This window comes from Leuresthes tenuis, unplaced genomic scaffold (assembly GCF_036924035.1).
Source record: "Leuresthes tenuis unplaced genomic scaffold, fLeuTen1.0.hap1 SCAF_8, whole genome shotgun sequence".
Lineage (NCBI taxonomy): Eukaryota > Metazoa > Chordata > Actinopteri > Atheriniformes > Atherinopsidae > Leuresthes > Leuresthes tenuis.
Window position 1 is genome coordinate 16,845,739 of NW_027325362.1, and position 17,186 is coordinate 16,862,924.

Below are 17,186 nucleotides of genomic sequence, written 5' to 3' on the forward strand. Positions count from 1 at the left end.
ATGGTAGGCAAACACAGGCAGTTCAAGCATTGCTAAGAGTGCCAGTCTTGGCTGTCTATACAGGCAGTAATTAGGTGTTTACTTTCTGGAGCTTTAGTTTGGCAGCCCCCAATGGTATGTTGTCTGTGAGAAGAGCTCAAAAACAAGCAATTTCGTCAGTGAGAATGCGTCAGAGACAAGGACAGACAGATTAGAAGTAATGTTGACACTGGAAATGTTGCCTCTGACTGAACACCCAGAAAAGAAATCTGACACGATTAACTATTTCTGCAGTTATTAATGTGTGTCTAGTTTCATCTCCCCACCATTTGGATATTAGTTGAGTTATGTCTTCGTATTTCAACAGACGCCACTTTGACTTCACAGCTAAACGTTTTTCTCACTTACTAGCTCCTTGCATTAATGAGCTCAGTTTCCTCAGCCCCCACACACTGCATGCTGTGGACATTCAAAACACACACATGAAACACCTCACTATGAGGTTTTACTGGCTGTAGAGTTGGCTTTGTGCAGAGATCACTATATATTCACCTCCTGTCACTGTTACCATGGCAAGGAAAGGAAGAGCTCTGTCTACACAACCTCCAGTGCAGCCATTTCCCTCTGCTGCCTTCACATCTCATGGTTGCCATGGAGACCAGCAGAACGAGCATGACTGCACTCTGCGTCAGACATGCCGGAAGGGGCGACGTGATGTGCTCTGCGCTCCCACTATGGCTTTCACTCTGCTGTGTCAGAGGCTCCGAACTTCAGCATCTCTGATCCACTTCCCCGGCTTATAGCAGCAGCACATGTACAGACATGTGCAAACACACAGAGGGAAATACCTGCCTCAGGTGTTTGTTGAATATCAGCTCAGACTGGGGTGTTAATTGCTTAATGCCACACAGAAGCTTGTCTGATTGCATGGCACCGTCACTATGTGCTCACACATTTGCTGAAGTCCTACAGTAATATTTGTACAGCAGGACGTAAATCACATAAAGAATTCAAATAGTATGACAGCACTTTTCTGTGCAGCTGAAATTTTGTTAAAGTGGAAAAAGGGTTAAGATTCTGCCTAAAATGTGGTCATGCATGGCACATCTACCCTGTATCTCCGACTCTAATTACGCCTCACTCATCTGACTGACTGTCAGTCAGAGCACTGGTCTAATCTTTTCAGGGCCAGTTGTTGGATTATTGTCTCTTTGATTTGTTCACTTGGGGGAAGAGAGCTGACTGGACCAGAAGCACCACTGGTCAAGCCACAGAGCTGTCCATGGTCCTGAATTCCTGCCTCTGCATTCTCTTGCTGAGTGCTGATGCCCATGAGGCATCACATGAACCGAGGCAATCGCCCTTAACTTGGCAAGGCCTTTTAGAGGAGAAGCCAACCCAGCGAATGCGCTGGCAAAGCTGGTGATTACAGTTCTGATACTGATGTCACATGGATGGTTCAGTCATGGTTGCAGCAAATGAAAATGCTTCTTGTCAGCTGATCTGCACATTATTCTCAATTGATTAAATGAGCTGAACTATACAATATCAGAAAATACTGAACTTGGCCACTCATAGTTACAACTAGTATAATAATAATTAGTGTCTGATTTTGTCAAAACAAATCTATGAATCAACTAATTCCTTGAGCTGTGTTTAACTTAAATTTATATCATATAAAACTATGTTAAGAACGTAAATCAATGGTGTACCTTTTGAAAAACAAAGGAAATATGTATATTTACATAAATTTGAGTAGATCTATGTCCACTGTTTCCATATATTTCTTCTTTCTGTCTTTGCAAATATTTACATTATATTAAGCTATTGCAGTTATCTTTTTTACATTGCGGTATTGTGTGAATTTTACCTTTTTAATTTAATCAAGAAAATTAAATTTACATCTGTTTGTTTTGTTAGTTTTTTTTATTTGCTTTATTTTTCTGTTCGTCTTTTGAACTCTTGCATCTCCCCAGTAACATCCATCACTGCTGCATTTAGAAAATAATAGAAGTGCTGTTTGTGTCCTCTTTTCCCCTCTATTTTGCCCAGATCTACCCTGGAGCAGTGGAGCTCATGCAGGTCATAGAGGATTTTATCCACATTGTTGGGCTGGGAATGAAGGATTTCCACAATGCCTATCTGATGACAGGAAACTTGGGTAAGAATCATCCCACTTTCCTCTCTAGCTCACAGCCACAGAACTCATTTTATCATTTATTTCTGCTGGATATGGACCCATGATCCCCGTGCTCTGCTGACTACCTGCGTCAATTTCCCTTCCATCATTAATTTAGAATAAATGGTGCATAGTAAGGTTGGGGGAGTAAAATTACTGCAAATCAATAATGTTAATTAAAACTGATCTTGTGGTCTTAATGAGCTAAATTCCTGTGAAAACACTTAACACCAAGCTCAATATCACAAATATGCAGTGTAGGAACCCAATAAGAGTAATGCTCCTAACTCTAAAAGATGCAAACAGCAAATTAACTTTGTAAGTACTTAAAAAAAGTTTCTTGTAAAATTCATGGGAAAAAATGTTGTGCAAGTTTCTGATGTCAGGCTGAAAAATTGAATGTGAAATTAGAGAAGATTTTCTGCGACTGTAATTGGCCTTTTTTTTATGTGACACTGATTTTCGTCCCGAACATGGCTCCCTTTTTTTTTGGTCTCTAGAGTCTGAGTCTTGAGTTTGAGACATATTTCTCTCCATCAGTGTTGCTGAGGGTTCTTTTAGTCTGTGTCGCATTCCCTCTTGGACGATCTGAGGTCTCTGTGGCATTTCATTTCTTGCTCGGCCATAAATTGTGTCTTGCTTGAATTGAAAAATGGAACTGTGATCTGGCCTTTTTTTTCTTTTTCTATTCGAGTAAACACGTGCCGGTACTGTACTGCTTCAATAGGGAGGCTTCTCTCTTGTATACTTTACAATATCATTTGACCCACTTCCAGCAAACACTTGCTGTGGCTCTTTATGCTATATGATTTCCATATTGATGAATAGGTAGCCTCCAAGAATACCATACCAAACATGGTTCAATGAATAGACCCATCAAAATTCCATTATGAAACAGCATGGGGGTCAAATTAACTAATGGATTTGGAATTGGAAATAAGGTTTGCGTGCATTTCATACTGCTGAGCATTACCAACGCCTTCTTTGCAGTTGTGAAAACATTTCTGTGCCCTTCTTCTGTTTTGTCCTTCTTTCAGTTTGTCTTAATGGTATGAGAACTGTTCTATGATACAGAATTTCAATTACCAGCGAAGGGGTTTTACACACAAATTCTTTGAATAGGATCATTGTTTAGTTAAATGTGGAGGTGAAATACTTGACTTGTATTATATCAATGATAACACCGTCTAGTCTCTTCTCATACTTCTCATAATATGGACTCTTTCTATTGGATGTGATATGACAGGAAATCTTTTGTAGCAGTGATGAATCTCAGCACTTTGTCTCAGTAATGAGAGCACCCAACTGAAGAAGCAGTAATTGTATTTTCTTTTCTGCAATTCGCATATATTTTGCCACTTTTTCCAAACAGACCATCGACTTTTTCATTGCTGAATGTTTGTTTTTGTTCTAAGATAATGCGAAACCTAACTAAAAAAAAAAAAGTCATAAAGCATTATACCCGAATAAGCAAAACATTGTCACTCACACCTGTAACGTGTTAAACTTATCCAGAAGTAGTAGAACATCTTTTATGGAGAGGAGCAATACTATTTATATAATTTTAAAGCGTAGTGACTTATTTTAGAAACCCACATGTCAGTTTCTATCAAAATTTTTACTTTCATGTGTGAAGATCTCAGTAAAAGAGTGTTAATGTCTAACTTGAGTGGGCTTTTAAAAGTCTTTGCATTTGACTTTTAAATAGTTATTTGGAGATGTAGCAGAAAGTTGCCTCTGGCAACAATCAGCCACCTTACCGCTACTACTAATGTTTTCCCCATTTATTTCAGATGTCAGATACAGTCACTGCTTTTTGTATATGTTTTCTAATTTTGCCTCTAGAGGCAACAAAAGGAATCGATATCCCAGACTTTGCTTTGATAATTAAAACTAATACGGACTAGGCAGGGTTTGGGGGATAACTATTTCGACCCTGGAACACTGCACAGGCTTTGGTAGCCAGTAACAGTTCATTTCAGCTCACACCACTCTACCCTGGTGGTCACGTGGCCCTTTTGATTAAAGAAATGGAAAGTTTTGTGGAGCCATCGGTGGGAGCCAAGTGGAGAGCATCTGGCTGAGTAAGATATTGCTGCATCATTTCGTCACTAATTTATGGTAGCCTCTTGACACTCAGATAAATAGTGGCTGTCACTGCTGTATCATCCTCTGTCCTCTTTAGTCAAATAACCTTGATTGCGAAAGGCTGTCCACTCCAGCATCTCATTCTCTCTCCTTACAAGCTAACATTTTGAGGACAAAGTAAAGCTAGGGACATGTTAGAAAATGGAATCCCGCACCGAGAGCGGAACACAATGTGCACTTTTTTTGTGGCTGTCTCTTCTGAGGATTTTCCGTCATTAATAAGGATTACCTTCAATTACACACATACAATAGATTTAAATACTAATTAATGTTTTTTTTTTCTATGCAAAATGTTTATGTTGTCTGGCCTCACAGTTTACTTGAACCTCTTATGAACACATTCAGATGTAATGAGCGGTGTTATAATTCCCTTTTATGAAAATGAGGCTTACAGAATACACTCAGTGCACTGGCTCAGTGTTCAAAGACATCACTGTCCTAGATGACTCTTTATTTTTTGCTACTGAGCCCCATCAAGCAGACGCAAAACCCCATTTACCTGGAGAATTACCTAGAACTCCGAACGAGAGCATTTCTTGCACCCTGTTGTTTTTTTCATGGTGTGCCCTGTGACTAAAACCACAAACTCAAATAAACATGCACTTACCACTGCTGCTCCCAACATCTGGTGCTCTAAACAGGCCTCTCTGCAAATGGCAGGTCTCGCGGTGCTCTGTGACTTCATGCTCGCTGCAGGATCATCCCAGATACACAGGCGAACCCTCACTGTCACAGATTTCACTCAATCATGGAATTGTGCCAGGATTCAAATTGCACTATTGGCATGGCAAAAGGAACAATAGAGCTTTTGCATCAATGGTTGGATTAGCCTCAGATTCCCCCTGCTGAAGCACCACCTGACTGGGACTGGATGTGATAGCAGGTAGAGAACAGTGCGGCTTTATCCTCCCCTTGTAATTCTAGGGCCTTTTCCATTGATCCTGTGTATCTTCCTTGTCATTGCCTCAGTGCATGGCCTGGTCTTTTATGGCATCTCTGCAGGGAGATGAGAAGAGGAAAGAGTGATTAGGGTGGATTACTTGTCTACCAGGTCAGGTGTTAGTTCTAGCTTTGATTTTGGACTTTTCTGTAAATAGACTGAAAAAAGCCCAATTTGCTTGCTTTATTTGACCTGTTAATTACCTATATATGCAACAAACTGCCGAATATATGTTATCACAGAATGATTTGCACTGTACTGTGACTCATCGCAGCAGATTTAGCTGAGAGCTTAACTCTCACAGACTGTAACATCACCACTACCATAGAATTTCTCTGACTTTTTTTGGTAAAAAGTCAAACGTCCACCAAAGTGAAGCTCACTGTTTTCTCATGTTTCAAGGCTAATTACCAAGAATGTGTGCAAGACAAATTTGTGTGAAGGTATTCAATCCTCTATTCTGCTCTCTCGTCAAGAAAGCAAATGAAAATGCTTTCACCTTATTGTCAACATATTCCTTTATGTGATCGAGCTTTAGCAGTTTAATTCAAAGTTGTATCTAGGGCGATTTTCCATGAGATGTTCCTCAAACTCAGAGATATTCTTGAGTATATCTGTAATCTGTATTTTTTTATCTCGGTCTGTGCCTGCAGTTGCCAGCATCCAGAGACTTCCTGCAGTGTCCGTGATGACAGACATCAACTTCCCCATGAAAGGTCGTAAAGGCATGGTCGATTGGGCCAGGAACTCTGAAGATAAAGTGGTCATCCCAAAGGGCCTCTTTGTTTCCCAGTCAGCAGGTATGTGACTCAACATTTACAGTATATCTCACAGTCGTATGACCTCTGGTGTATCATTCTGCCAGAGTCAGAGCTGCACCAGCAGTCTGCATCTGTAAACTTTGTTATTTATCCTGATTAGGAATATACACGTCTAACTTAAAACTGAAAATGATACTTCAGCTATTCGTCTTTAGAAAAAGAAATGTAGGAGTGATGCATTGTGATTATCTAATGAAGGATTCAGCACAAGTAGAAGGAAAATAAATACGTCAACATCCCTGCAGAAGTGAAATGATTTCAGTTGCAATTGATCTTTCTGCACACTTACAAGACTTTCTCACAGATGCATCAGTCTTCTGTGATAGGCTTTGCTCTTGTTTGATACTGCACTGCCCCTTTTTTTGAGAAAGTGAAACAACTTTTAAAAAGACCATTCTGCTTGCCTGTGCTTATTCAGATATCCACTCAGCATTTATGGCATCCTTTTAAACACTGCAGTTGCCAACCCATATCTCAATACAGAGCCAGACAATTTTGTTAATTGGTGTAATTACTCTTTTCAGGAATATATCAAAGTTAAGAGAACAAGGAATTGATTACGAATCTCTGGAATTGGCTTAATTGTGGCTTTTGCAATTTGGACGGTCTAAGAAGCTGATTCAATAGGAGACTTTTCCTTTCTTTACTTCTATATCTTTTTAGCCTCAAAATTAAATCAGAATTTAATTCAAGTGATATCAGTGTGAAATTCATTAGCATTTCAAATTAGCATGTTTAGTCAAGCTTGGTTTTACTGCTAGCTCGATTTATTTAAAAAACTCCAGATTTGTACTGGATTGAATATATGAAACTTGATAGTTTGTATCTGTGGGTGACAGGCTGCACTTATATGATGTTTAGTGACTGTGTTAAAAAATAAAGCCTTAACTACATGAAAAACATACAATATCTTTATTGATGTTTCATTTCCTCTTTCAGATATGGAAGGATCACCTGTTTTCATTTTGGGAACTGTCCTCTACAAGACTCTTGGACTCATGCTACCTTCACCAAAGTAAGGCCAATATTTATCCTCATCTTTATTTTCTGGTCTGCTGGCAAGAGATATTTTGGAAGCTGCAGAGGTGTCCATTTTTATTCATAGTCGTAGATCAAATCTAAAAAAAAACAAGATGTCTCCTTGGTGGCTGTGATGACCCTGAAATGTTCTACTTCAGAGACGCGAAATTAAATTTTATATAATTCTAATTCATCTTGGTGTGCACTTCCTAAAGTAAGTTAGAGGTTTGTGTTGACTCTAATTTATGAAATGAAATATACTCACTGTAGCATGGAGTATGTAGTTAATTAAGGTTGATGCTAGTGTCTGGAAAAGCAGTGGGAAGGCCCAATGAAACACCTGGTGTCAGCTCCAAGTTAACAAGTCCCTGGCACAGACATAGAAGGACAGAGCGGGCATTCCAGGACAGGCCCGACCAGCTGCCCAGCAGCCCAGTGCGTACGTGGGGGGATGAACTCATAACGAGATACTGAAGCTTGCTCTCTCTAGACTGACATGTGGATAAGCTTCTCAAATGAGAACTTATAGACTTGAAGATTTTTACCTTGCCAGATTTCAACCTTGAGAGGCTTTGACAAAATAGTAGATAAATAACAAATTTTCTGACGTCTTAAAAAATGTCAGAAGTCTGTCAGTGTATTCTGAGTGGAGCAAGTCTATTGATTCCCATTTTGAAATAAATGTAGAAAACCAACTTGTACCACAGGAAAAAGTCAAATAATGAACATTTTTAACTCAAGTGCTGTCAAAAGGAGAGTAGACTGCTGAAGTCTCAATTTTACTCTCCTTTTTGAACAAGACAGTTTTCTTCTTGGTGGAAGATGCTCATCGAGTTCAAGCTTTCTAAAAAACAAAGACCTAAAAAAAATGTTTGTACTGTATCTTCTGGTCTTTTTGAACCATCATAACTGGGAAACATCCTTATGTAGGTGCGTCGTTGTGAAATATGCATCTTTAGAGCCCTGGCTTTCTTTCTTTCTTGTTTGGCAGAAAGAAGTTAGGAAGAAAAAAAGTTTTCTAATATTTGGGCATTGTTTTTTTTCCCAGGAATCACACAGTTGTGAACTCCAAGGTTATCGCTGTGACCGTGAGACCCGAACCCAAGTCAACCGAGTCCCACCTGGAGATTGAACTAGCTCATCTGGCAAATGTAAGCCCGGAATTGAATAACTACCCAATAACTACCATTTTCATGTTCCACCAGGAATTAATTATCTATATATTTTTTGGCTCTATGATCATTCCTTTTCAAGTTTCTTCAAAATTGAGTTTTTGTGTGTTGACTGAATGCTCTACAAAGACCACAGTGCCTATCATCTCCATTTAGGAGAAACACAATGGCGGTTAATTGGCTCCATAATTAATTTGCAAGCACCCGGTGTCAGGAGCTGCGCTCGGATAATTACAAGGACAATCCCTTTTTATGATCCAGACTTTTTTATTTATCTAAGAGATAAAGTGCATGTAAATCTGAGCATGTCAGCAAGTGTGTGTCGCTGTGTGAATCTGTGATAGTGGAGTCCATGCTCTACTATATGCTTTCCATGTGATTCATGAAGCACATTTCAAAAGATCTACACAGAGGGACAAATATGCAGTTAATTGATAATGGCGTTTTGAAATTGAAATTGAAATGATCAATTATTGTCAGGATTTAACTAAATGTTGTGCACTTCCTTCATTTCAGGGAACACTGAACCCCTACTGTGCCCTGTGGGACAGCACCATAATGTAAGTGGGCATCCACTTTCACTGTTGTAACCTACTTTTTCGTTGTTGTTTTTTTTTTCTTTTCTTTTTTTTTTTGTTGCTGGTAATGTTTATTAATGTATAATGTTTAATGGAACCTATGTAAACATGTGATATTTATTGTTTTGCTCAGGCTTTCATGCATCCCGATTTAAGGCTGTTGTAAATCAGTTTGTGGTAGTTTTACATGTCCCCGAGTCAGTGATTGTTCGGCTCTACATCTGCAGTGTTCTTGTGGAGTGAATGCCGTCATGATTCCATCAAGACTTTGATATGAGTCACACATGAGTCACAAGTAGTGTGCCCCTGTGAAATCACAATCCGAGAGACTTCAGATTCTATACTTCACCAATTCCATTTACTAGGTTAGACTTTTACACTAAAAAGCTATGAGCACGTATCTGAAAAATACATTTTTTTACACACTTTTGCTGTAGGAAAATAGAACATTATTCCCCGATTTGATGGAGTCTCACTCACAAATACTGCAGAACTGTGCAACACTGCACTGCATTAAAACTATTACAAAATAAGCTCCAGAACTGAGCTGTGCTGTACTTACACAGTTACACACCTAATGTATGTTTTTTCCGAAGATTTTTTTTGCTGCTTGCTTTTTACATTAGTGTTATTTTGCATGCGTTTGGCATTTGACAATTAATTGCTTTAGTTTCTCTGCAAACTGCAGTGTTCATATCACGGTGTTAAATATTAAAACCCGAGACTGTGATGCATTTTTACCCAAAACCTTCCACTTTTACTCCCATTTTTACCATGAGACTTGTTTGCAATGTAAGTTAAAGAGGAATGTCTGGCTCATTACCCTAAAAAATACAAACTGGCTGGGTAATGGATAATGGGGAAGCAGGAAATCTCTGGTGGAGTGTCAAGGCGGTGGTGGGCAAGCTGAGCCTGAAGAATTCAAGTGGTCAGCTGCAGGACAGGGACAGAGGAGAGTTTTGGTGTTTCCAGCGAACTGAATGGCAACCAGAAGGCAGAGAAGATGAGATGAAGTGTCCAGGAGGAGGACTAGAGGGAAATATGAGACTGGCTGCCAGAAGGATAGAATAGATGCTTGCTGTGTGTTGAGAGCTGCAAAGCTGCTGTGAAGACTCTTGCATAGGACAGATCAGTGATGCTGCCCTGGAGATACCCTGAAGCTAGGAATTTTGGACAAGACAGAGTACAAGACAGACAAAATTAGCATCACTCAAGAGTTGGGTTAGATCAGCCAAAGCCACTCACCATGAAAGTGCTCTGAAAGGGACCCCTGTTCCACCTTTATCAGGGGAGATTTGGCCAGGTATCTATGAAAGGACAGATGGGTCTATATGTTTGACTCCAGGCTGACATACATGAGACTAGAGCTGGTGCTTCAGGGCTGAAATGCAGAACAGGGAGGTTGTTGAAAACCAGAGCAGGTACCTGTTGGCTGAATTAAAAGCATCTTCAGAGGGGGCAGACAGCTACATGGCTTAGTATAAAGACATGTCACCAGTGGCTGGTATACTGGTGAAATACTCAGCAGAAAGCTAGCAAATGAGATGCAGGGGTACAATAACTGCCTGAAGTATCCTTGCAAACAAGTGAACAAGGTATGTGTTTTAGAGGAAGCAAAGAGTGCAGCATGCACGGTATACAGAGGGTTAAAAACTTGGTGTGTGCTTGGTGGTGTTTGTGAAATGATGCTGAGTGTTTTGGAGATTTGTTCAGCCTGTTTAATTTCTGACAAAGTAGCTGCTCAGAGTATGTTTACATAACCCTGTGGTCAATGTTTCTGTCCTTCAGCTGAAGGACCAATGTTATTTGAAAACTGCTTGCTGTTGCTACCACTATTAGTGATTGAAACCGTAATGTCGTAAAGATCCGTCCTGCGTTTAGGTTGATAGGCGGGTAATGGGATTGGTTGTTTTAAAGACATATTGATAAGGCATCACCATGTCAACATGTTACAGAACAGGCTGTCGTCAGAAATCAGTAATGTTTTGACTGTACTACAGTCTGTGTGATGTTAGATGGGAGCTTTACTCTAATGTGCAAAACTTGACAGCTACCATGGATGAGCAACCTTAGTCAATAGCTTATGAGGTCGTTCACAATGAAACAGCATGTTAATTGTGTATGGTCTGTGCTCTGGCGAAGCATTTGAGGGCAGCTAGTCTATTTTTGAACTGCAAAGATACAACTAGGACATCTCTGTTCCATTCTCTTTCTTTTACTTTCACAAACCATGTGTCTAATATCAACATTTTTTCTGATCTACACTAAGTTATGCTAATCAGAGCACCACAGAATGACTCCATGGAATTATAATTATCTCCATTTCAAACAGTTGGCCCTTACCATTACCCAATAGCAGCCACTCTCAGGACTCATTCATGGTACAATGTACCATCTGTCAAACATGTTGGTTCAAACCAAATAAGAGGGTTCACTGTAACAATTTACGGAGCGAAAATGTTCACAAGTACAGAACTGTGGCGCAGAGACAGAACGTGTGAATATTGAGCTGAACAATGCACTTCTGAGACCAGAAGACACTCTGGAGACTGTAATAAGTATTTAGACTAGAAATTTGTAATGATGAAAAATTCCAAAGCACATATTCTCAAATCTGTGTCCAATTATTTAGTAGCTTCTTTTTTTTAGATAGTCAATACATCGTTAGAGAAACAAGACAGCCAGACAGTAATAATTCATGCTACATAGATACAGTCAATGTGTTTCTGAATAATTTGAAACCATGGATCATAAATAGATGGTGAAAAGATATTTGTTTAATCTTTATGAATACACATACATATTTATATATATATATTTAAATATGAATATATATCTATATATCTACAGTATGTAATATATGTTTGTTTGTTTTTATTTTAATTCATATTTTTTCCTTGCCTAGATTATCTAAAATCGGTCGTCTGTCTGAGCTACCGAGTTGTAAAGCATGCCTGGCATGTGTGACTAGTTTTATATGCCAGTTCTATTCTTGGGGTGAATCTGCTGCACCTGGCCAGCACAGTGATAAAGTAGCCAAGAAGAAGGTTTTTAATAAAGAAACTGGATTATTCTTAGACATCAACTGTCTTTTTCTTTTTCTATAACCTTCAAGTCTGCAGCTCCACTGCACAGAGAATAAACAGGTCAGATGCATACACTTATTCAGATTTGTGTCATTGTGAGTCCAGTATTTGTTAAAAAAAGAACAATTACAACCGAAGTGTGTCACTCTGACTGCTACATTTGGATGGTACGATTAATCCTGCTTTAAATTTGCAATGACATGTAAAACCACGTGGCTTTGTTCTTTTTAAAGCCATAAACAAATTACAGAACAGGATTACAAATAATAATAACAATTACTAATTCTGCCATCTAAGAACAGAGGAATTCAAAACATTTGTTTTGAAGTTATATGCTTTGAAAATCTTTCTGGTGCTTGTGAGCTGCGTGTGGAAAGTCACTTAGTGTCTAACATTTTGATTTTAAAACATCAAACAAAAGAGGACAGCGTTTATTTGCAAAGACTTGCACATCGGTGAGCTAATATTTCTAGGTTTGCATCAGGACTTTCTTTCAAAAGCATCTTAAAAACATTGAAAACAACTGAGTTCCTTATTTTCTGTCCCTTTTATTTTATACAATTTTTAGATCCATTTCCTGTATTTTAGTCTTCTGCTTTTTTGTCTGAAGTAATTAATAATGTAATTAATTATATTATCTCTACATATTGATAACAGAAGACTTACAGTTGCTGTAATTAAATGTTAGAAGACCCTCTAATACAAAAAAGTAGTACTTTCAAACCTTTTCCTTAGCTTTTATGAAATAATGACCAAAGTAGTATTGTTTAGACTGTGCTACACACCTTGATTTTTAGCATGGCAACTGTACATCCTGAGGAACTGGAGCCCTATTAATTATTTATATCTGAAGGTCTGAGAGCAGCTGTCACAGCTTCAGGTTCTACAAACATCTGGAGAGTCTGGATTTGAGCCAAACAGGCCACAATAAACACTACCAATTTCTGCAAAGCAGAAGAAGTACCAGAAAGCTCTAATGCCACAGCAGAAGATGGATAAGTGGCACAGGAAGTTTAAGAAGCTTCTACTCTTTTAATCCAGCTTTGATTTAATGGTGTATGATAGAGACAAAACTCTCAAAAACTCAAAAACTTTAACTTTGAGTTTAGAGTTGCATTTTTTCTTGGGTTTTACTGTGAGCACTTTCCAATGGTGTTGGATTTTTGATATCAAGTTTTTTTAGCACATACACCTAGTCAAAGACAAATGTGCTCCACAAACTTGATCAGATTTAGTCCCATGGGCCCATTTTGGAATAGATTTTTGTTTTGTTTGTCAGGCGAATGCTGATTATAAACCATCCACTGTGCACGTATAGAGACGTAAACAGTGAGAGCATGTTTCTTTCTGATTAAACCACTCCCGCTTTTGCTTGGGGTGCCTGATTTCGCACTTTTCTGTAATCCCTGCATACACCAAAAGAATGCCAACAGCAAGAATATGCAACAGTGTGGGCAATGTTTACAATAATTCTAAGCTTTGCAGGGACTCATGATGGACTCATGAGGACAAAAACTGCGAGTTTTGTTCAATTCAATTCAATTCAATTTTATTTATATAGCGCCAGATTACAACAATTGTCATCTCAAGGCACTTAAGTAATATAGTCCAATTCAAGCCAATTGGAATTCAATTCATTGTAATCATGATCCAATTAATTCTTATAGAGCCAATTCAAAAAATTTATATCCTAGCTAAGGAAACCAACAGATAGCACCGAAACGTGTCTTCAGTCCAATCTCCCGTCCTGAGCGTGCCTGTGTGTCAGAACACAAGATGTGAGTGGGGGTGAATCACTCTTACACACTGAAGCAGAGCATGAAGTACAAATGCAGCATGAACATGCTGTTGTGATGTTTCAGTGGCACTTTATGTAATTATTGTTGTATCGGATTTGATTTTGTTTACCTCGAAGTAGAAGCTTACGACTGACCGGGATGAAAGTTTTTCAGGCATTGCCATTTCACAGTAAATGAAGTTTGCAGCACATCTATTTAGATGTTTTACCACTAATCAGACAATAGATGTCATTCAGTGTAAACAGCAGTTACTAAATGAAAGGATATTACGCATCGTGGATCTTTTTCTATCATATCCAAACTGCAAGTACTTGTCACATTATGTGAGTTTTGCTTCACTCAGAATTAATAGGATTTTTCCCGCCACAGAAAAAAAACGCACTTTTCCCATTTTTCTTTCTTCTCATTCAGTTAACGCTCTCGATGTAGCCTACAGGCTGATACAAATTGCCCATCATCAAGAGATCCAAGATGGATGGAATAATTTCCCAGAATTGCCTCTCCACCCTCTGCCAGTCGCTGTGTGTCAGTCTTTCAAGACTTTCTAAAATTGCCTCAAGTGCACAGCCTGTGGCACTCTCCAAACCTCTATCTCAGTGTCTGGATAATCTAATGTGGGCATGCATGGAATTTAAAGAGGTTTGTTTATGCCTAACGATATGCAGTACACGGTGAGCAATGCTCATCGTCTGGCATGTGAGCGCAGTAAAAGCTAAAAGACTGCAGTTTAGTTTGGTCATTTAGCCTTTGCAGCTGCACTACCTTGTTTAGCTTGACTGTTTGACTCATGCATTGAGTGCAGTGCCTTGATATCTGGGTAAAACAAGATGGCTGGAGGAACTCACTTTTATGTTATGCAAAGATCAGAATATAAGGACAGGTTTTTCTCCTTTTACAAGGTTTAAATATTAATACTTTAATGTCACTCTACTCTTGCTTAAACTCCACTTTGACACCAAAATATGTCAAAGTTGGGACATAATTGAGTTTTATCTTGAATTTCATGTCTTGTAAGTTTTGATATAAATGTGTCAATACATCACGGCAGAGAAGGAAAGTGGTCAGCAAAGGGTATGTGATGAATGTCAAGCCATCAGCCTCCCTGTGCTTAACATCACCACTGACACTTTCTCTTGGGGACATTTTATATTCTAGGGCCACTGTGCCCTGATAAGGTCACACAGCACATCAAATGTGGCGTACAGAATCCCCGGTCAGCGATTGTTCTCCTGTCAGCTTCTCCTTCAGGGACAAAGGGGAAGTAATCATAGAGCCAGTCAAAAGTTAGGAGCAGATCGTGTTGAGGATTGTCCTTCCTGGGAGAGTGTTGAATTTGTCTAAAGAATTATCAAGACAGTGAGGCATCAAATAAGCCACTCTATCTTTTTCACTGGGGTGTGGGTTTGCATCTAAAGGTGATTATTATCACCTTTTATTATCTGTCAGTAGCATCCTACAAAAAAGGTGATAGCAAGTGATTTTTGATCAAAAATAATTTGATTAATCTGATTAAATATACATATATATATATATTTTTTTTCTGTGTGTTTCTTTTTGTGATTAAAACCAAGCCACATATAAATTTTTTTTTTTTTTTTCCATCATATACTGTATGGCTGTTCACAGGAGAACATTCCCAACAACAACAAAAAATAGCACCCCTTTTCTGACTTTTTTCCTGGGTTACTACAGTTGCACTTGCCAATTGTGATTCATACCATCATTAAGATGAGTGAACAAGACAATACTGTTCTTTAAGTTTAATTTACCATTGATGGTTAGTTAATGATTGACAGCCACTTCAGGATGTAAAGATTTGATTTCTCTATTTCTGGAGACATTTTACGTTATTTCACCCATTGCTGACTCATTTTAGCCATTGTGTTGAAAGTCATGTTGTGGCATGTTGTTTTTCTTCTTGTTGTTGGTGCATAGGCATAATATTAGGCACATAATGTCTTACATTACTTCTAATATCACTTTTTTATCCAATTTATTCTTCCATGTTATGATAGTTGCTTGTAGTGTTATGATGATCTGTTTGAGAAGTTTTTGAAGGACCTCTTTAAAAGTTTAAAGTAGCCAAACGTTGCATCTTTGAAATGTTAATAGAGCTTTAATTCATGGTTCGTTGTTCCAGCTTACTCTTCTAAGACATTTCCTCCTCTTCATTAGGAAGTACAGGCTTCATATATTAACTTTAGGATGATCATTAAAGTGGATTATCCAGAACAGTTACTGCTTGCTGGATTAACTACGACATTCTGTCAAATGTATAATTTCACAAAGATCTTCCTGAGGTAGTTTTATGAGCGAGTCCAACAGGACACTGAAAGTCATTCACTGCTTTTTTTGTATGCATGTGTTCTTTGCTAACACAGTGAAACAGTCGCAACTAAGTTTAGAAGACACGCAATGAGGGGAAACATGGTGCAGGTTCATTTTATGGCTTTGTTGCTGTGCACACACAGCCCAGAGCACTGGTTGGCTCTGCTTGGAAATTTGCAACTGGCTCCAAGGTTTCCACCAGGAATAATAAATTTTGCTGCCATATTGATCAAATGACACAGCAGGATTGCCTTGCATAGCACTGCTCACACAAATCAAGAGGCAGTATGCTCTCCTAAACCCCTGGCATGTATCTTGTTTTGCCTTTGTCATGAAAGGAAGCCGAGGAGAGTCAGGTGTCTTACTTAGAGGACAACAGGTGTTTTTGATGGGGACACGTGTCCGTATCCACATGTCAGTCTGCAGCTGAGCAAAGTTATGTTCCGCTGTCAATAAATCTTTCACACAGGATATCTTACCAGTGAGGACGATTTTCTTTTGAAAGCAGAAAATGACACTGAGAGCTGATGACAAATCCAAGAAAGACGCTTCTTTCATTTCACCTACTAGTGGTGTGAAGTGGGGACTGGCTACTACCATTTGTGCCGTCTCCGCGGGGTGGTACAAGTTCTGCAGTGTTTTTGATTTTGTCGGGCGTTTCGCTCCGAGGGGCGACAAGTTTCACGCAGAATGATTTTCAGGAATATCCCCAAAATATTTCTGATTCCTAGCGCATGGTTTGACGTGAAGCCGAATAAGCAGATTCTGCGACAGCGTGCGTTTATTTTTTCATTGTATCAGCCTCCCCCTCTCACGCCAGCACAGAGGAACAGAGTATCAATCTGATGCTGTCCGCCGTTTCCAGGGTGAAAATACCCCTAAGGAAGCATTCAAAAGCTACTAATTAAAACAGTTGAGGGAAGAAGGAAAAAAAACGAAGCGAAAGGAAAAGGCTTGATAACGGGGGGCTTTGAGAGGAAAACAGGAAAACAACCGTTGGGAGGGAAATTATCTACAGGAGTAGAAATCACCCACAAAGACGTGAAGGTAATTCTAAACGTTTTCATCGCTAGTAGTATGAGGGATTGATGGTGTTTTGATACCACTAGGTTAGCTGCTATTTATCTGCGTATAGC

General features: G+C 39.0%; 1 protein-coding gene across 5 annotated transcripts in view; it reads left to right on the forward strand.

Annotated features, from left to right (window-relative positions):
* The window catches only part of adgrb3 (adhesion G protein-coupled receptor B3), a 104,307-nt gene that overhangs the window by 68,522 nt on the left and 18,599 nt on the right, over nucleotides 1–17,186 (forward strand). For all 5 annotated transcript variants that reach the window (XM_072391147.1, XM_072391148.1, XM_072391145.1 and 2 more), the window contains 5 exons: nucleotides 2,032–2,140; nucleotides 5,900–6,046; nucleotides 7,007–7,082; nucleotides 8,136–8,238; nucleotides 8,776–8,819. In XM_072391147.1, coding sequence (XP_072247248.1) covers nucleotides 2,032–2,140; nucleotides 5,900–6,046; nucleotides 7,007–7,082; nucleotides 8,136–8,238; nucleotides 8,776–8,819 — 479 coding nt within the window. The remainder of the gene's footprint in view (nucleotides 1–2,031; nucleotides 2,141–5,899; nucleotides 6,047–7,006; nucleotides 7,083–8,135; nucleotides 8,239–8,775; nucleotides 8,820–17,186) is intronic.